General features: G+C 61.7%; 1 protein-coding gene across 1 annotated transcript in view; it reads right to left on the reverse strand.

Annotated features, from left to right (window-relative positions):
* Window positions 1-4,743: 4,743 nt before the first annotated feature.
* Cd6 (CD6 molecule) overlaps window positions 4,744-20,335 on the reverse strand; it is a 23,350-nt gene continuing 7,758 nt past the window's right edge. Inside the window, exons 2-13 of the mRNA XM_023707030.1 lie at window positions 12,492-12,557; window positions 11,804-12,130; window positions 11,170-11,481; window positions 10,534-10,836; window positions 9,592-9,657; window positions 8,166-8,306; window positions 7,739-7,837; window positions 6,813-6,935; window positions 5,929-6,000; window positions 5,399-5,644; window positions 5,091-5,192; window positions 4,744-4,827 (exon numbers count right to left, since the gene is read on the reverse strand). Of these exons, the coding sequence (XP_023562798.1) occupies window positions 4,760-4,827; window positions 5,091-5,192; window positions 5,399-5,644; window positions 5,929-6,000; window positions 6,813-6,935; window positions 7,739-7,837; window positions 8,166-8,306; window positions 9,592-9,657; window positions 10,534-10,836; window positions 11,170-11,481; window positions 11,804-12,130; window positions 12,492-12,557 (1,925 nt within the window). The 3' untranslated portion in view covers window positions 4,744-4,759. The remainder of the gene's footprint in view (window positions 4,828-5,090; window positions 5,193-5,398; window positions 5,645-5,928; window positions 6,001-6,812; window positions 6,936-7,738; window positions 7,838-8,165; window positions 8,307-9,591; window positions 9,658-10,533; window positions 10,837-11,169; window positions 11,482-11,803; window positions 12,131-12,491; window positions 12,558-20,335) is intronic.

Here is a 20,335-nt window from a genome sequence, read left to right on the forward strand (position 1 = left end):
AGAAGGATTATTGTGAGTTAAGTCCAACCTGGGCTACAAAGTGAGCTTGAGGCCAGCCTGACTGCATAGCAAGACCGTCTCAAAAAGACAAGAAAAAGAAAAGTAATCGCTGGGTCCTTCCATTTCTAAATCTTGAGAAGTCTAAGAAAACAACTCATATTCAAGTGTGAACAGCTGACACCTCCAGGTGCATCTGCTTTTAGAAACTGAGCTGGGAGGAGGCGACACCTTCAGTGCAGAGGAGCCTGGTGGGGATTCGCTGCGCTGGAGGGGGCTGGGACCCTGGTGCAGGGCATGTGGCCTTGGGCCGGGGCGCGGGGGGCTGTGTGAGTCAGCCATGCAGACACCATGCTTGCCACGGCCGTGGGCTGTCCTGAGCCTGCCAAAGCCACAGCAGGGCTGGGCGCAGCGCTGGGCAGGGCCCAGACCTTGTGGCCCCCTCCAGGGGCACATGCACCAGACCTCCTGGTTGGTGTCACCGCAGCATGGCCAGGCACTCAGCAGCAGACGGGGATGCTGGGCCCTTGGCTACCTGCCTTGGTGCCACGTTCACCATAGGTGCTGGGAGAGGCCCCTCGAGGCCTCCACCCCCGGGAAGGCCGTAGAGTGAGGCGCTCAGACGCCCAGGCCAGGACCAGAAGGCAGCAGCTGCCCCGTGGAAACCATGGCAACCACGGCAGTGCACTAGCTGTCTGCCTGGTCGCAAGCATGCTCCATTCTGAGGAGTCTCGCTGGCTGCACAGTGTCCTAAACACAGGACAGCGGTGGTGCCACAGCTTCCCAGGGCCTGGCCAGCCCAGGAGAGGGGCCGGAATGGGGGATAGATGTTTGCGGAGACTGGAAGCAGTTCCGGGATGGGGGAGTGTTCTGGAGGTGGGGTGCCAGATTCCCTTTTCTCCACTCTGCAGCCCCCGGAACCCACAGCCACCACACCCAAAGCCTGGATGCCGACCTGCCCTGCCTCCTGTGGGACCAAATGGGCCACGAGGGACCACATGCTCAGAGCACCAGGGCACCCGCAGCCTGGGACGGCGAGGTCCACCGGGTCGTGCTGGGCCTTCCTGGGAAGTAGCAGGGAGGCCTTGGGGGGCACGGGGAGAGGGGAGGATCAGGACGGCCCTCTGTTGATTAAAACTGGGGCAGGAACAAGATGACAGTGGCATCCACCGACACCTTTGAAGACCTTTGTGGGACACAGGTGTTCCGTGGTGGTGTAGCTATTTATAGAAACGCTGTAGAGGGACAGGAAGACCCACCAGCTCCTACCTGCTCCTGTGGCTGGGGCGTGGCTCAGAGACAGCTCGCAGAGGCCCTACGCCCTGTCCCTGTCCTGTCCTCCAACACAGCAGGGAGACACAGTGGGAGGGCACAGACCGCTGGGAGAGAGACAGACACCACCACACCCTCACTGTGACTTCCCCGAGCGCGGGAACTCAGGATGGGAGGGAAGGTGGGGGCGGGGGCGGGTCCACAACCTGTTCTGGGCTCTCTTTAGCCTCTTTAACTTGAAACAGATCTTAAGTCTTTGTACTTTGTGATATCACTGTTTTGGGAAGCACATGCCACATGTTTTGTGTTAGATGTCCAATTTACTTTAAAAATAAATTTACTCTTCAAAAGTTGAGTTCAATTAAAAAAAACTGATCAAGTGGTCAAAAGAACGAACAGTACACGGATAAAGCAAGCCCAGGACCACAGGGTGGAGGGTCTGTGGCCAGGGTCCTCATCCCACAAGACTGGCCAGGCCAGGGTAGAGGACAGAGGACACAGTGGTGGACCAAAGGCGACCCCAGACAGGGACAGTCAGGTGCTGGCCTCACCCTGGGGCCAGGAGGGGTGGGAGGGGACTTGGGTACACAGTGCCCTGGGGTCTCCCATATGGTTGCTGAGGTCTCAGCAGGTACAGGGAGGGCAGCAGGAACCCCGAGGTGACTCCAGGACACCATACTGCGGCGCTCCCTGCAGCAAGCCTGGCTGGCCACTGTGCTTGGGCTCTGTGCGGGGGACAGAAGCACCATGAGTGGTTTGTCCTGACAGAGGGCACCAGACGGCTGGATCTCCCAGGGGCCATGCAAGGGACCCCCACTCACTGGAGGCACCACCTGCACTTCCTGGGGCCAGGAGAGAGTCGGGGCTTTGGACCCTGTTACTGAGTGTCCACCCCTCGGCCGGGCGTGAGGGCCTGAGCAGTCTGGGCAGAAGCCATAGCAGGGCAGCGTGTGTGGCCATGGGGGGGGGGGGCGATGCGAGGGTGGGGGCGAGGCCAAGGACCATTCCCTCTTCCTGTGTGAAGGTGGGGCGCAGAGCAGACCTCTTGGAGGGAAGTTGTCTCTGCTCCTTTGGCTCAGGGTGTGGTGGCCCTGGGAAAGGGGCCACCAGGGCCACTGGAAGGTGTGCCTTCCCATGATCCCCAGGGCCTAGCCCCAGCCCAGTGCCTGCACCTTCGCCCTACCATCCTTGGCTAGGAATCTGCCTGACTGTGCCAACCTCGGCCTGGAGACGGGCCTGCAACCCCAGAGTCACCTTTCCCATGGAGGGAGGGGGGCCATGGGGACCCTTCAGAGCCCTGGGGTCATGAGGCTGACAGGGACACAAGTGACTTTGAGACCACTGTCCCCTCTTCCCTAGGCTTCAGCATTTTCCCGATGCTGGGTGGTGGAGGTGGGGTGATGGCGGCCCAGGTTCTTACTGGGATCCTGGCAGCTGGTAAACAGCCGGAGGGTATGGTGGGATGAGCTTCCCTGGGCTCTGGAGCCACAGAGGGTGGGGCTGGTGGGAGACTCCCGTGTGGACCCTGCTGCCCCCAGGAGTCTGTGAGGTGCCAGCCTGCTCCCCTCCATGTGTCAGCCTCAGTGTCCCTGTGGTGACCCAGCCCTGGGGCTGCTGGAAGCTGCAGTGGCCACCCCACGGGACACAAAGCCCGGTGCACACAGATGCCATCCCCTCAGTGTCACCATGGTGCTGGAGCCTGTGCGCTGGGCCCAGCCCCATCCCCTCCCATCTCTACTGTCTGGCCCTAGTTCCACATCATCTCCCCCACACCACCTCCCTCAGCAAGCAACTTTCAAGGGCCGTCCTCTGGCCAGATTCCCTGCTGCCCTAGAATCCCCTCCTGACACGCCAGTGCCTCAGATAGTGCCCAGGTGAGCTGCATAGCCTGTTGCCCTCCCTGGGGCTCTCTCCCACATAACACGCCACTTTCAGGATTGCAGGAACTGTCCACCTTTGCAGATGTTGCCACTGGGAACATCTTCACTCATGCCACCTGGCGAGCTCCTACACACCCTTCTGTGACCAGCTCAGCTGGCCCCTTTGGTCTTGCCCGCCCATCACACCCTGGCATTGGCGGCTTCTCTGTAAGCAAGGCTCTGTGGCACTGTGGTGGTCCCACATGATGCCATTATGTGCTTGGCAGCGAAGAGGACAACAGCCCAGCACAGTCAGCAGCACAGAGAGCAGCCCTCGGCAGCCTCTGGGGCGGCAGTGTGCAGGCGTGGGGTCGGTCCTTCCTGCTGGGGTCCCACTGCTCTGCAGAGGCCGGGGCAGGCAGGGGCTGCGGGAGGGTGTGGGGTCTCTGTCGTCCTGGCCCCGGGCTAACAAAGCTGGCAGTGGGCTGCCACGTAGGGGGAGTTTTCTGTCGCCCCCAGGCCCTGCTCTGGAGGAACAGCTCCCTCCCTACCAACCAAAGCAGGAGGGCCATCTCTCTCCAGGTGAGCAACTCGCAGAGAAGGTTAGCAGAGTGTTTATTAGAAGACCAGGAGGTACAGCTAGGGGGCTGGGGGCCCGGAAAACAGGGTCACGTGGCCCCCAGCCCAGGACTTCCGATGGACAGGAAGGGCCCCACACGCTCGGGCTGAGTGACCCCATGGTGCTGGCTGGAGCTCAGGGAGCAGCCACTCAGTGTGGGGTTCAGAGGAGCCCCAAGGGGGCCACAGAACAGCCCTGCCCAGCGCCTGGTAAGTGCCCTGCCCCCACCCTGCCACCCAGGGGTGGCCCGTGCTGCACACAGGTGCCTGGGGTGACCATCTGATGGACACACGGGTGCAGCGCTCAGGCTGCCCCTGCACATATCCAGGCTGGCTCTGGTGGCCAGGCAGAGTGGCTCTGTGGACACGGGAACAGGCGCAGGGGGACAAGGTAAAGGGGCATCCCAAAGAGTGTGCACTGACAGTGCCAACATGCGCGTGCAGCACATACTGTCCTCTGTTGGGGGCCCTGGCACCCCCCAGCACCATGGTAAGGTCCCCTGGCACCCAGCCCAGCCACACCGCATGCCTGGTGACGCCAGGAAGGGAGACTTCCATAGAGACCCTCCCACCTTGGCCAGGCCAGGTTCAGTGAGGAGCTTCTTCACGAGGGTCCCCTCGTGAAGTCTGGGAGCCCGAAAGGAGACATTGGCTGGCTCAGGAGATGGACAGACGGACGGCAGCTGTCAGTGGCCTCTTGGGGGTCTCCAGGGCTCCAGGGCCAGGTCACCTCCGAGCGCACAGAAAGGCATCCGGAGGCCAGAGTCAGTATCCACTTCACAATAAATCCACCTAGACTCCTGCCCGCCTATGTGGTTGTTTATTTGAGACAGGATCTCGCTAGGAACTTGTGTTGATCCTCCTGCCTCAGCCATCGCTCCTGCTTGCCCGTGTCTCAAGAGACAGACAGCATGGGTCCTTCCATCCTGGGGAGGCCTCAGCCACACCTGGTGATCTGGGGTGCCTGGAGCAGCAGGCAGTGGGGCCCTCCTGGAAACCGCAGCGGGGCCCCACTAGGCTGCTCCAATGTCGTCGTAGTCGCCCTCGGAGGAGGAGAACTCAGGCTGGGGGCCGCAGGGACCTGGGCAGGAGTCTCGGGTCAGGGGGCCCCACCTGCTCCCCATCCAGGCACCTCTTCACACCCGTCTGGGCCAGCCTGACCCAGGCCAGAGCTCACCTGCAGTGTGGGCTGTGTGAGTGCTGGGCCCTCAGCCTCCCTGGGGCCATGGCTGTCCCTGCTCTGTCCCCCTACCTCCAGCCCCTGCAACTGGGATCCGGCCCATCCCCCTCCTGCTCTGCCACGCCCTAGGGCTGTCTCTGCCTTCCAGCCCTCTGCTGCCTTACCTGGACACTCAAACTGCTCTGTGGGCTGGGGCTGGGTTGGTGACTGGAAGTTCTGATACCACTCCCCGGACGAGGTGCTGGAGCTGTCATCTGCGGGGGGCCCTGCGAAGACCCCAGACCAGCCAGTCACCCCAGTCAGGGTGGGGCTGCCAGCACTGGAGCCTCGGGCACTCAGGAGAGCCACAGCCTGGCCTAACCTCAAGGACTGAGGCCTAGGCCACAGATGAGGCCGGGACTGTGCCTGGCTTGGGGATCGAACTTGCTCCTTTCCAGGACAGGCACATCAGGATGGGGGACCTCGGACTCACCACTCCCAGAGAAGGTCATCTGGGAGCCAGCCAGCTCCAGGCCCGGGCTCTGCTGCAGGGAAAATGCATGGGGGCTCCACGGCAGTGGCTTGCTGCGCGGGCTGTTGCAGTAGTCCTCGCCGGAAGACGTGCTAGACCCACTGCTGCCGCCCTGATGATGCCCAGGGTCCCCTGGGGCAGCAGTGTCTAGGGCACAGGGTCCCTGCAGGGTGGCCAGTGTGGGAGGGGTGTGCAGCTCTTCAAGTCCTGGGCCAGGAACAAAGCCAGTGAGGCCCCAAGCAGCTGCCCAGAAGGGGGCTTGAAGTCAGGCTGCAGAAGGCCCCCTGTCCCACAGTTGCTGGCCCCTCCCCTGCCCTGGGGCCCAGAGAGGGAGGCAGACAGTAATTTCCCACCACAAGGGCAGTGTGGGAGCTTCTTGCCACAGGACGCCGTGTGGGGAGGGCAGGTGGACAGCTCCAGGATGCCCGGGCCACAGGACCGATTGGAGCCAGTGTCCTGTCCCCCCACGAGCCTCCCTTGCACCGACTCACCTTCCTCTAAGGGCGGCATCTGGAACCGGCACTGCTGGGCCTCTGCCTCTGTGACCCGGTGCCGCTGGGAATCTGCAGGACAAACAGGAGAAGAGAGGTGGGGGACATAGTACCACATCAGGCCCAGGTACCACACACAGCAGGGACACTGCTGCCAGCCAGATGCACAGTGCCCTGTCAGCCCAGCCTGGATGGATGAGTCTGTTTTCTCCCCTGTGCATCCCCTGAAAGCCTGGGGCAGGAGCCAGGGATCTGCACAGTCAGGTCCCCAGCCTCCAAAGAGACCGATAGAGCCTGGTGCCCAGGTGGTCAGTGCCTTGGCGTGGGCTCCAAGGCGCTGGCACCCCTGGCTGTGGCCCAACTCTTGGGACATCTCAGGGCTGGAGTCTCTGCATCCCAGCACGTGCCCAGCCAGAAGATGGGGCAGGGACCCCGACAGTGGCTGGACCTCTGGGTCCCCCTGTGTGTGGGGTCTGCGCAGGCTGAGCTCACTGTGTGGTGAGCCACCCGGGACCACACGGACCAGTGACACGTCAGGGACTCCCCAGGAGCAGGAAAAGGGGGCCTGGCCCGGGCTTCCAGGGACCCTGTCCTTTGCACCTCTCTGGACAGACTCCCACACTGCCCTTGTGGTGGGAAATTACTGTCTGCCTCCCTCTCTGGGCCCCAGGGCAGGGGAGGGGCCAGCAACTGTGGGACAGGCCGGATGGGGTAATGGGGCACGGGGCCAGCAGGGACACAGGGACGCAGGGGACACAGATGGCACTTTCCAGAAGCATCAGGCTTGCTCGTGGTAGCCACGGGCAGACTGAGAGCCAGGGTCCCACAGAAATGCCCTGGGCCCCGGCCCCTCCGGCCCATTGCTCCCCGCACCAAGCACTCACTGTAGAAGGTGGTCAGGGCCACAGGTGGCTGGACGCTGAAGTCGTAGTGCTCATAATCGGAGCCGGAGTCCGAGTCCGAGTCCTCAGGGGTTGGGACCCGACCTGGGGCCAGTGGCTGGGGAGCTGGGTGAGAACAGAGGGGGCAGGCGCTGGGCGGCGGGGGCAGCCACAGGGCACCATGGTGGGCAGGAAGGGAGCGTAAGCGAGGGCCGGAGCCTGCAAGGTGGGGGGGCGGGGGAGCTCCACACGGCTCCACACGGCCGTGTGCATGCTTTTGGCCAATGGCACAGCACCTAAGCCCAGGCGCCGTCTCAGACACAGCTCACTAACACTCGCGGATGCAGGGCCAAGATTATCACAGTGCATGCAGGAAACCATGGCTCAGAGTGGCTCTTGACTTGCCCAGGGAGGCGGACCCCCAACTCGACCTCGGGCTGCCCCACGTGAGATGCCACGCAGAGCCCACATGCTGGCTGGGCCACATGGAGGGCTTTGTGCCACGGGACACAAACAGATCCCACCACAGTGCAAGTGACAGCACTCGAGTGTTCTGTGAAACTTCTGAGAGGTGGAAATCTGTGTACCACGTAGGACGGGCTGCCCAATTTATGAAACAAAATCATGCCCCAGGGAAATCTCTGCAGAAGCCGACTGGGCAGGACACTGAAGAAGGTGACAGTGTCTCGGCCACCAGCCCAGAGCACCACAGAGCTCCCCTCTAACCACTAAGACCTAAACGCTGCTGGCCTCACGTGTCAGGCCAGGGGACAGCCTGGGGTCCTAAGCAAGTGGTGGCTGGAAGGTTACCCCTCGCCAAGCCAGAGAGGGACACGGGGTGCAGGGCAGGGCCACTCCACAGCTGGGAGCTGGCCCTCCAGAAAGTTGTGCCCTCCGCTTGCCTTCTCCCCGGGCAGGTGGCGTCCTACCTTCTTTGGAGATGGCAACGGGCACCACATGATAGCTGTTGCTGCCTGCTGGGCCGGCTGCAGGCAGGAGGTGCTGGTGGTTCCCGGTGGCTGGGAGGGCTGAAGGAGGGAGGCGGATAGGGCAGCCCCAAAGTGGGGATTTGCTGCTTCCCATCTCCTGAGTTTTGGCCTCAGCCAAATCCCACCTCCATCACACATGCACACACACACGAGTACACACACACACAGACACACACACACACACACACACACACACACACACACACACAGAGGAGCACACAGGCTGACCTCGCGGGAGCCCACCCTGCTGCATCCACTCCTGCTGGGCATGCTGGGGAAAGTGGCCCGCCCCAGCAGCCGGCCCCAGCAGCCCTGCCCCCAGCCCTGCCACTCCCCACGCCCCTCTGGGCCCCAGCTCCACACCCACCGTATTTCCCCTTGACTCTCAGGAGGAGGATGACGATGAAGACCAGGGCACAGAGGAGGAGGAAGCCCAAGACCAGGCTGGGCATGAGCAGCACCAGCGCTGGAGACGCCTTGTCCTCCATCTTCACTGTCACCCACGATTCTGGAAAGGAGAAGCAACTCAGGGAGAAGGAACGGAGGGCAGTGTCTCTTCACCTTTCTTCCGTCCACCTTTTGCACAACAGATCTGTTACCCTTTCTCACTCTCCTCCTGCCTTCCTTTCCCCCCAATTTTTCCCGACTGATTTTAGATGCTGGGCATACAGCAGGTGCTCAATGAATGCATATTAAGAGAATAAACCACTAAGTTTCCTGCCAGCAGACAATGCCTCTGAGACCCAGCAGGTGAGCTGCTCAGAAGAGGCAGTCACTGGCTGTGGCCCGGAAGTGTCAGTCCGCCCCGCATCCCCTTCCCTCCTGGCTTGCAGGCCACCAGCTTTGAGCAGCTGTCCCCCACCAGGCCTCTCTACTGCATCTTCCCGCCTGGAGTCAGCTGACTGCTGAATCCTTCAAAATCCACGTGCTAAAGTAGGCCTCTTGTCCTCTGCTTTGAGGGTGTTGGGCATTGTGTGCCCGCAGTAAGAAGCTGAGGAAGACACTGCTTCTTGGGCGATGGCCAAGAACCGCCTTGCCAGGCACTTGGTCCCGGGAAGCCAGTGCAGCAGCGTCACAGATCCGGGGCTCTGTCTAGGGAACCTCAGCAAGTGGACAGGAACCTGGGGCACAGGGCCTGTGGCGCCTCGCTGTCCCACCCTCCCGTGGGGCTGTCCCACCCCTCACCCCCATGAGGGCTTCTGGAGGAGGTGAGAGAGCCGCTGGCCACCTGCTGCTCAAAGGCAGGAGTTGTGGTGTGTGGGGCTGGGCCAGGGAGGGCAGGGCTGGCAGCTGGTGAAAGCAACTGTATTCATTTCTTTCTGAGCTCAGCAAGGGGCACCGCTTGGGCTAGAGCCTTCTCCCTGGAGCAGCCAAGAGCGGGCTCAGGCAGAGAAGGAGTGGATGTGGGGTACAACACTGCAAGCCCAGCTGTGGGTTCAGGGTCTGAGGAGCCCTTGACATATGGTTGCCAAGGGGGAGCTTGGGAAAGGACACTGCTCAGACCTTAGGGACACAGCAGCTGCTGCCAGGCACCTCCCACCTTCTTGAGGGGCCTGTGCCTGTTGTACTTCCTGACTGTCCTGGGGGAGCCCCCAGGACAGTGGGGAGGGCACTCTTGGGAGCTGTGGCCTGGCCATTACTGGGGGAGCCCAAGCCCCAGGGAGTCCTGGGGCAGGGCCACTGGCTAGGGAGGGTGGGGACAAACTACCTGTCCACCTTTGGGCAGGCACGTACCTGCATGGACACCAACCCACACACTGCACACCCAGGCTTCTGCGGGAAGCAGTGCTTACCTACAGTCGCCGGCTGAGTGCTGGAGGGGACCTGGGCTGAGGACAGGTTGTACCATCTCCGGGAACCTGTGAGGAATTACCCGTCGCTTGCACACTTGTAAGCACCTATGCACACACCTGGAGAGGAACCCAGGAGGACAGGCGGGTAGCCGGGGACAGGGGCAAATGGCTCAGGACACCCTGGCTCCCCAAACCAGCAGGAGCTTATGGTGTTGGGCTGGGGCACTGTGGTTAGGAGGCAGACCCAGTGGCAGGATTCTCCCTCCTCTCCACACCTCTGCATGTCCCTGGGCCCTGCTGACAGAGCACTTGGGGTCCTGGTCCCCCCCTCCTGTGTGCTCACAGGGCAGGGGTGCACCCTGGCAGGTGGGAGTGACTTTCCAGGCACATGTCCCAGGAAAATGACTGGCTAAGGGACTGTCCCAAGCCTCCAGCTGCACACAGCAGAGCCAGTCATGGATCCAGGTCTCTGAACTCCACTTGGACACACAGCTAAGGTTGTTCCGTGTGACCCTTACTCCCACACCCAAGACCTCTGAAGCGGCCCCCGGGCTCGATGCAGCAGCGCTTGTCTTCCTCCAGCCCTTGGGTAGCACCTGCCTCATTGTCGAGCCATTTCTGGCGTGGGAGACAGGGACCCAGTTCCCAAGGTGCGTCTGGGGCTGGGCTGAGCTATGCCTTTGGCACTGCTTGCCCGGGAGCAGGGTGCTAGTGCTACCAGCCAGGTCTCCTCCTCTGTAGCTTTCCCAGGGGCACCAGCCCTGCGGAGGCCAGCAGGCTCCGTCTCTGCTAAGCACATAGTAATGCTAATAGGGATCGGACCCACGGGGCGAGCACAGCCTCTGTAGAAGATGCCCAGTGTCTGGTGGAGCTCTCCCTGGGTACGGGGAAGGCAAGGTCCCCCCTTGAGCAGAAGGTCTGGGGTCCCAGAGGGACTGGTACCTGAGCAGAGCACTCTGGCTGCCCGGGACTGGCTGCACAGGTTGGAGTTGTTGAACCTCCACGTGCAGAGAAAGGGCGTGGCTTCCTCACCGCGGCAGGAGTAGAACATCCTGCCCTGCAGCGAGTGGGGCTGCCCGGGGGGCCGGTCCAGCGCATGCCCACAGCCCAAGGCCCGGCACAGCACGTCGGCCTCCGGCTGGTACCACTCGCTGTCGCACACGGTGCTCCATACTCCACGGAAGTGCACCTCCACCTGTCCTTCGCAGAGGTCACCACCCCCGGTCAGGCGCCAGGACTGGTGTTCTTGAGACAGAGGATTTGGCTGTCAGTTCAGGAGGAGGGGTTCCAGGTCCCTTCCCACCTGCGGGCAACCCTGCTAGGGATCCAGAACCCCCGACTCCCCACCCCCACCCCCTGGGTCAGCTTCCAGTCCAGCAGCGGAGCATCTACAGCACCACTTGACCTGCTGGGTCAGGATTCACACTTAACGCCCGCACATTCTGAGATGCCCTGGCTGGGCTGAACCGCGTGGTCGCACCTGCACGGTGCCCAGCCCCGCTCTGCTAGCGGCCCTCCCCAAGCCCTCCCCAGGAGGGGGCCAAGCCGTCCCTCACCCCCGAGCCCAGGCCCACTGACCTGAGCACACGACGCCCGCGTCCTCCTTGTGGCCGCAGTAGCCATCGCCCGGCCTTCCCACGCATTCCCACAGGTGCGCCTCATCGCCCGTGCAGGTCACTACGTCGCGGTGGATGAGACCCCGGCCGGCAGGGAAGCGCAGGCCTGGTGTGGCCTCCACGGCCCAGCCACAGCCCAGCTGCCTGCACGCCACATGGGCATCCTGCAGGTCCCAGGCGTCATCGCACATGGTGCCCCACGCACCACGCTCCAGCATCTCCACTCGGCCAGCGCACGGGCTGGCTCCACCCACCAGCCTCAGGTCTCGGGCCTCTGTGGAGGGGGTGAGGTGGAGCCCAGGCCAGCATGGGGAGAGGAGGACCCGGGGAGGGGCGGGGTCGGGTGGTTGGAGGGGAGGGGGGAATGGGCGGGACCGAGAGGTGGGCGGCAGTGGGGTGGGGACCCTGGAGTCCAGGCTCAGAGGCGGGAGGGGGAGAGCTAGGACTGCGTGGCGGGGGCACAGGCAACAGAGCAGGGAAGAGGTCTGGGGGCAGATTTGTAGGGGTGGGGCCAGCGTGCTTGAGGGAAACCCAGCCTACATGTGGTTGGAGTTCCCTAGCTGGGCTGGGTGTAGGGTCTCAGGGGTCGCTTATACCTGCACAGGTGACCCGGGCTGGGCCCACGTCGCCTCCACACGCAACCTTTACCACCTCGCAGAGCCCCCACTTGGGGCCGGCGCACCGGATGGAGAGTGCGTGTTTGTGCTCATGCGTGGCATTGGCAGCGCTGGTGTTGCCCACGGCGATCCCAGGCTCAGGTTCGGGGGTCGCCTCCGCCCCACCGCAGCCCAGCTCGCGACACACGGCCTCAGCAGCCTGGTGGTCCCACCTTGCCCCACACACAGGCGCCCAGAGGGCCCCGAGCCTGACCTCCACCTCCCCGAGGCAGTGGCTGCTCCCGTTGGCCAGGCGCACCCCGAGACCTGGAGGGAGTGGATGGGCTGATGACCTGGACACCTTTTCCCACACCTGGGCCTTTGCCTTCCAGTCTGCAGAATGGGACTAGGAGGAGGGCTGCCATTGGACTGACCCTCCAGCTTGCTTTATGTTGAGGAGAAAGCACCCAAGGCTGACTGGAGGCCACCCAGGGTGAGAGAGGCCTAGCTCGCCCTGTCTCTGGGCCTCGTGGCCTCCAGGTCTTAGCCCGGTGGGTGTCTTGTGTCCCCTCCTAGCTTGGTTCCCCAAGGAATCTGACTGGAACTTGTGCCCCAGGCCAGGAGGAGAGGAGCCCAAGTGCCCTCCCCACCCTGGGCCCCTTGTGCCCCTGGGGCCCGCACTGCTCACCTGGCTCTGGGGCCTTGATGCTGGCATTGTGCTGGCCAGGTGTGGGCACCGCTGGGGACTGCAGCCCTGCAAGGAAGCAGCAGAAGCTGGGGTTGAGCAGGCTCAGGCTCGGGGTCCCAGAGGTGGCCTGGGGCCAGGGCCTTCCCTTCCTGGAGCCTGGCTTGAGAAAGACACCTCCACCTCCACGGCAGGGACAGGAAGATACCCTGGGTAGCAGGTCCTGCCCTCCTTGGCCTGACCCACCAAGTGCTGAGCCACTGCAGATGGGTGACAGCTTTCCTCTATGGTCCTGACCCTGGGAAAGTCTTGTGAGGCTGAAGGGGGATGACCCGGGCAGCTAGGAAGTGGGAGAGGTTTAGGAGAAAACTTGCTTGGAGAATTTGAAGATTGCACACCACAGTATGGGATGGGTAGGACTTGTTGACCAGGGCTGACTGAGCTCTGGGGCCGGAAAGTACTGTTGGAGGAGGCAGAGGCCCAGGGCATGGGGCCCAGCCAGTTACGCTGCTTATGGTCTGTGGCAGCCGGGCAGGTACGGGTGTTCTCCAGAAGGGAGGCCAAGGGATAAGGGTGAGTGCCCTGGACAGAGACGGTTCTTTGTCCCTCCAGATTCCCTGTCCCCTCTGCACCAAGGCAGAGCTTAGCAGCTTCCTGGCCTGTGGCTTCATGGGTCCAGTGACTGAGGGGCCTGGCGGGAAGGGTGGAGGGAGGAGGGTCATGTCCTGGTGCCTGTTCCCTGGCTGGTCCAGACCAGAAAGCCACTGCCTTCCTCACAGCGGCCATGCTGTCCTGCTGGTCTGGTTTTCCAGACCCACGAGGTCACAGCTTAGCTGTCCCCTGCTCTGTAGAGCTGTCCCGAAGGTGATGGGTCTTCAGTGGTTTACAAGCATGCAAGGTGGGCTGGGACTGGGGACCTGGGGACAGGCAGCCACCTTTGTGTTCTCGAGCAAGCCCCTGGCACTTCCTGTCCCTTTGCACCCAGAGCCCCCTTGTCTAAGTCTGGGCCAGGGCAGTGGTGGCATGGTGCCTCCCCATGGGACAGTGGGCCACGAGAGCCTGCAGGGCCAGGACCCAGGTAAAGATGCAGTGGGTGCTGCACCGAACACTGCTGGCTCACGCCTGATGAGCATGCACACATGTGCAGGTGCGCACACACACGTATGCACATGCACATGCACGCGTGCCTGGCTTAACCCCCAAGGGGAAGTGACTCAGAATGCAGAGCCCATGCTCAGTGGCAACGTGACATTCAGAGTGAGATTTCAGATGCCCTGTTCCCATGGCAATAGCCAGTGGCCCTGTGAGGTTTGTGGAGGAGTCGGAGGGGTAGGTGTTAGCTGTTCTGTGTGGGTGTGTAGTTATGTAGCAGAGTGGCGGGGGCTGAGGCTCAGTTCTGCAGCTGCTTTCTGACTCTGGGTCACCACTTTCTCTTCCACGGAGTCACACATATTCTCATCGGATGAGCAAGCCCTAGTGGCCAGGGTCAACAGTATGTTCCCAGAGGTGCTCGGTAGAGTGCTTGCTGATTGGCTGGTTGACTGGAAGGCTGAGCAGGAAGCTGCCAGCCCAAAGGACAGCTGTCGCCAAGCCAGTTTATTGAACTCGCCATGTTCAACACCTGCATTTGGTGTCACATTCTCCTGTTTTGTCCCAGGAAAGGAGTTCAGATCTGTGTTCTCAGATTTCTGCGCGGTTGGAACCACAAGCAGGCGCTACCCAGTGTCCTCCTGCTGCAGGGTCCGAGGGTGCCCTGAGGCAGGGCACTTCCACCCCACACCTCCCACCTCCAGACGGTTCCATGTCCAGCTGTGACAGTCATCTAAGAAGCAACCTTTGCCCCTGCCTGTGAGCACCAACACCTGCATAGAAAGACACCCGCCTCCGCTCTTGCCACAGCAGAAACTGCAGATAGAGGGAACTCTAGCCTGGCAGGGGCCCAGGCCACCCTCTTAGCCGGCCCTGCGCAGCCCTTTCCCAGAGAGCCGATGGCCCTGGTTGCCAGCAGCTGTCTCCGTGGTGTGGGGAGGCAGCGCTGTTGGGAATCCTGGCTGCAGCACCTCGTCGACTTGCAAGCGCTAGAAGATGTCAGTGCATAAAGGGGCTTCTGATCCTTCCGACGCTTCCAATGCTTGTCTAGAACAAGCAGCAGCCACGGGACATGCACCCACGCTAGCACCTGCATCACCTCAGGAGAGACAGCGTCTTCTGAGGTATTGCTTTGCAGAAGGACAGGAGGGCATCGAAACTAGAACGATTATGCACACTCCTAGTTGTAGGAGCAGGGATGCTTCAGGCCAAGCGGGGGAAGCTGCCCCACGCAGGAGGGCAGAGGCCGCTCTTCCTCCCAGCCAGCCAGCCAGCCAGCCAGCCAGCCAGCCAGCCAGCAGAGGCCCTGAGAGCCAGGACCCTAGAAGATGCACCTAAGCTTGTTCCCTGGGGGAGCAGCTTGAAGGGGCCCAGAGTGCAGGAGGAGCCCGACCCCCAGAAAGGCTCCTGGGACAGAGTGAGAAAATGGGGCTCTGGGAGGCTGAGGCAGGAGGATCACAAGTTCTAGCCCAGCCTGTGTTCAATCCCCAGTGCTTCAAGAAGGAGGAAAGAGAAAGAAAAAAGCACAAAAATGGTTCTGGGTGTCTGTCAGCCAGGCCTGGGGCTTGCTGTGGGCCTGAGGGGAGTGTTGGGGCTGAGGTGACAGGCAGTGGAGGAGAGTGAGGCCCAGCTGTGGGCAGGCACTCTGGGCCCTTGGGAGCTCACAGACACTGTCCTGTCAGGTGAGTGCCCACTCAGCCCCGCCAGGTAGCTACAAGCGCATGGGCCTCCTCCGGGGCCTCCGCCATGGCCACCTGCACGCAGCTGAACCCAGTGTTCCCACTGCTGGAAGCTGCCCTAGAACCTGCAAAGTCTGGCTCCAAAAGCCTGACCCAGGGCCCTGCACACGCTGGCCTAGAGCACTGCATGGTGCCACACACCTGTGACCCCAGCTCGCGGGTGCCTGAGGTAGGAGGGTCATGTCCTTGAGGCAGTCTGGACAACGGAGCACGTCTGTGCCTCAAAGGAACAGTAAAAAAGGACACGACGGCTGCATGAGGCACCGTCTGGAGGCTGGACAGAGCCCATGCTTCGCAACTGGGCGGTGGGGGGCCTTGCAGCCGAGCGCGGCTGACCTCGTGGCCCAGGGCTGTGCCTGCCCAAGGGGCCCCTCGGGCTCCCTGTGACCTGGACTGGCGCTCCTGCTGCAGACTAGTGTGGAGGGTGCACCAAGGTGACCTTTCACTGCTGTAGGCCCCTGGGTCACAGAGGGCCTGGGGACAAGGGCTTCCGGCCACTGGTGAGAGAACAAAGGGAACCAGAAAACCTCACAAACACACTCAGAACAAAGCAAATGCCAGGCCGCAAGCGCTGGAGACAGCTGGACTGGTCACAGGGGCTGGTGAGGAAAACAGCACCCCACACGCATGCGCAGCTTTTGATGGTAGAGATGCTGGCAACTGGGGTGAGCAGAAGCCCACGGACGGAGGGAGGCTGCCCTCGCACTACAGCTGTGATGCCGGCCGGGAGCCCTGTCCAGGCCCTCTGTGACGCCCTGAGAGACAGCGAGTGGGACCCTCTCGCCGAGCTCACGGGGCACGGGGCACACTAGGTGCCCGGCACTCCTGGGCAGCCTGGCTCTCTTTCAGGCCCTGCTGCACGGTCTGCCCGGTGCCCAGCCTGGGGCAATGCAGAACGACTGAGACTCGCGGGGCTTCCACAGCTGCAGCAAGGGGCGCGTGCAGGAAGCGAAGGCATGTGCATGTGCAGCGGTATCCCTGCCTCTCGTCTGCTTTGCGTCCTGCCAAATCTTCCCCACATTCTACATCGAAATTAAACATCTTCATCAGGGCGTGGTGGTACACAGCCTTAATCCCAGCACTCAGGAGTCTGAGGCAGGAGGATACTGAGAGTTCAAGACCAGCTTGGGCTACATAGTCAAGGCCTGGCTCACAAAAACAAAAGACAAAATTAAACATCTCCAAATAATTATGCAGGCATCTTCCTGGGGGACACGTGGTGTTCCCATGTGCCACCCCCTCTTGCTCCCAGGGGCCAGGGCAGCATTTACGGTCATGTCCCCAGATACTCCTGCCCACCTTCTTGGGGTTGCTGCGGCCTGAATACGGGATACTGTGGCACTCACCATGGAGTGGCACCCTCCTGCTGCGGACCGGCGGTCTCCCTGGCCCGCCCACGTACCTTGCCTATAATGCACATGTCAGGGGAGACTGCCTCTGGGGGGTGCTTGCTGTGGGTGCAGCTGCAGCTGCTACCTGGAGGGGACTTCCAGGGTGACTCTGAGACAGACAGGGATTTAAAAAGTCGCCAAGGCGGACAGTAGTAGAAGCGAGATTTGAACCCGCAAAGTCTGGCTCCAAAAGCCTGACCCAGGGCCTTGCACACGCTAGCCAGGCCTCTACCACTGCGTTTCAAGCCAGCCCTTTTCATTTTGCTTTTGAGGTCAGGTTCCCCTAAGTGGCCCAGGCTGGGCTGTAGCTTGCAGCGCTCCTGCCTCCACCCCCTGCGGTGCTGGGACCCCAAGCATGCACTACCACACCCAGCCTCTTTTTACTTTTTTATATGGCAACTAGGAAATTCAAAAGCACAAGGCCCGGGCGTACATGCAGGACCCTGGCTCAGGCCCTGTGTGTGTGTGTGGGGGAGCCAGAGCCAGAGCAGGGGCCGGAGCAGGGTCCCCGTGCACATGTGGACATCTGAACGTCACCTGGGGGAGCTGGTGTTCTACTCCCCCTCCCCCAGACAACACTGACCACGACCTGGTCCAGTTCAGCCTTCAGCCATCTCTGTGCTTCCTGCAGACCAAGCCCTTTCTCTAGAGATCATTTCAGATTTCATTCTTACGGCAGGTCCACAAGGTGGGGAAACTGAGGCCAGAGAGGGTTGACACCTGCTGGGGACTTTGCAACTGCACCTGATGGAGCTGGGCTTTGAACCCAGGCCACTGGGCTACACTCCCCACCACACCCCAGTCTTGGAGGGACACATGGATTTCCATGCTGGTGACCAGGCTGTGCAGCGAGTCCTCCAACCCTGCGCCCCTGGTTTGAAATGATGGTGCCACCCTCAGCGCGTGAGCCCTGGGCAGCCTGCACTGTCCTCTGTCGCCCCCCTCCCTCTGACGATTGACTGCTGGGGCAGACCAGCCTGTCCTGGACAGTGTGGGGCTCAAGGACAGTGGAGGCTGAGGGTGTCCCAGTCCCCAGGATGAGGACATGGTCACACAGCATAGAGATGCTCACTCAACCTCCTGTGGGCCCCACGAGGCCAGCCAGGGTGGGGCTCCCGGGCTTAGTGGATCCCATGCCCCTCTCTGAGGGGGTCGAGAGGAGGGGGCGGCGCTCACGCCTCCTGAGCTGCCCCAGGAGCCAGCAAAGAGGGGAAAGAGGGCCGGCCAGCCTTCATCCCAGAATGGCTGCGACCTGCTCCCCTGCGTGCAGGAGGGAGTGGGGCAGAGGCAGGGAGAGGAGCCAGCGACCTGGAGAACCAGGTCCCCCGTCTCCTGCTGTGTGACCCTGGGCTTGGGCTCCGCACTATGGTGGCACTGGGCGCAACCCAGGGGCCAGGTGAGCTGAGGGGCGCACAGGCAGCGACGTGAGCTCAGCGTTCGGCTCTGGTCCTGCCCGAGGCTCCCGCCCCCTTTCTCTGGTACACCCTGAGCCGGCATCCGAAAGCGCACATCCCATCAGAGCAAGGGAAGACTTCCTGCGCACAGTGGGCTTCTGGGGTCACCAAGCCCGCTCTCTTCCCTCCTCCTTTCTTCTCCACCTCCTCTGTGAGGCCCCCTCACACAGCGGCACAGCACTCTTGAGTCCCAGGGTCCCTAAGGGGGGGGCAGGCTGTGGTTGCCATGGCAACAGGAGTTCCTCTCAAAGGGAAGGCGCTGGTCTTGGTGGAGCCTTCTCAGCAGCACTGATGGTGAGGGAGACCCAGAGCAAGCGGGAGGGTGTGGGGGTGATCAACTTGGTCACAGCGGGACTCGGCTGCCAGGGAGCGACAGCAGCCCTCCTCGATCTCCTGGGTGTCTCTTCCAGAGCCGCATCCCCGGTGCCCTCGGGGGAGCCCTGGCTCTAGGTCTCAGACCACAGGAGCTCTGGGTCGGAACCAAGCACGCGTGGGTGGAGGCCCAGCTTCCTCCTTACTCTTCTCGGTGTGGCAGTGGGCAGACCTCTTCCTGTCCCTGCTTACCTCTTGCTTTGGGGGCACAAAAACCTCTAAGGTAGCAGGACCGATGTGAGGTCATAGGAAGCCCAGCTCCCGGCCCAGGCAGGTGCCCAGCGAGATGGTGGCTGGAGGGCTTGGAGAAGGGGAGGTGAGCCTCGCTCCCAGGAGCCCTCAAGGCAAGGTCCAGGGCCGCTGCAGCCCTCAGACAGCAGGCCCAGCAGTAGAGGGAGCTGACCCGGAAAAGGAAGCCCTGGGAAGGGCGTCTGGCCGCTCCGCGGAGCGTGCTGTGGGAAGCAATCTAACAGTCTAGCTGGAAATAAATAGGTGGGGGTGGGCAGAAGGTGCAGTGGCTTAATCAGTTTTTAAAATGTATTGGAGTAAAAGACACATTGTCGCGAGTCTGCCTCGAATCTCCCTCACTCCCAGCATGCCCATTCCGTCCCATCCTCCCGGCCGCTTTCGGAAGCAGTTTGGCCTCTTTCCTGAGCAGCTTTCTGTGGCCTTCTTCTGTGGCCTGAATCCACTCAGAACACTTCCAGTGCAGTCGTTTGACTTTGGGGAGCAGCCGGAAGCCGCTCGGGCCAGATCCGAGCCCTGCGGTGGACAGGGAGCAGCACCACGCTTTTGCCCGCCTCGCTTTCCATGGGTGGCAGTTGGCAGTGACACACCTTGAAAAGACACTCAGGAAAGAGGACGGCAGAGCCCAGCAGGCGGTGGCGGGGACGACAGGATGCTTGCGTGGTGAGCCGAGGAGCTGGCGGGGCATCAGGCCCGGCGTCTTGCTGAAATGAGTTTTAGATTTAAACATTTTCCATCTCCCCTTGAAGACAGTGCTGGCCAGACCAGCGAAGTGCCCGGCTAGATCTTCACCCACTGTCAGGAGACCTCGGAGCCTTGCCCTGGGACAGCACCGGGCAAACCAAGCTCACGGGCCCGCCGGCCCCCAGGCAAGAGGGTATTTTTCATTTTCAAAGCACAAAACCGTGGGCAGAAAGCGCCCCCCACCCAGTGGGCGGAAGGATAGAGAAGATGACAGCATCTCTTGGTTTTCTTTCGCATGAATTCTATCCTTGTTAGAGCTGGGCGGCCCGGTGGACCTGGAGTCTGGGTCTGGTGCCGGGGTCTGGGGTTTAAGGTCCCCGGCCAGGCCATGAGCACAGGTGGCCGCTGATGGCAGCTGCCTTTGAAGGCAGCATGGGTGGTAAATTTTTCCGTGTTGGGTTTTTCTGTGTTTTTTGAAGTTGGCAGTATTTTACTGTATACCACTGTGGTGCTCGCTGAGTTCAATCCCCGGTTCCGAAAAAAAAAAAAAAGAAAATTGTGGTGCTCAAAATAAAAGCAGAACACTTCAAAAATGAGTCTTGGTGGGTACATCCTGCCAGTGTCTGCCCGGGTCTCCAAACTTTTCTCCCCGCAGGGTTAGGATGATTACTGTTGATGCTTCACGGGTTGGGAGATTCAGGTGGAAAAGATCTAGGAGGCTGGGCAAGGTGCGGAGGGCCGCCATCCCAGCACTCTTGGAAGCTGAGGCAGGAGGGCTGGAAATTCAAGCCCAGCCTGAGCAACTTAGCAAGGGCCTGAGAGAGAGGTAGGGGTCAGGAAGAGAGAGAGAGAGAGAGAGAGAGAGAGAGAGA

The sequence above is a fragment of the Octodon degus genome, unplaced genomic scaffold (assembly GCF_000260255.1).
Source record: "Octodon degus isolate 3935 unplaced genomic scaffold, OctDeg1.0 scaffold00279, whole genome shotgun sequence".
Lineage (NCBI taxonomy): Eukaryota > Metazoa > Chordata > Mammalia > Rodentia > Octodontidae > Octodon > Octodon degus.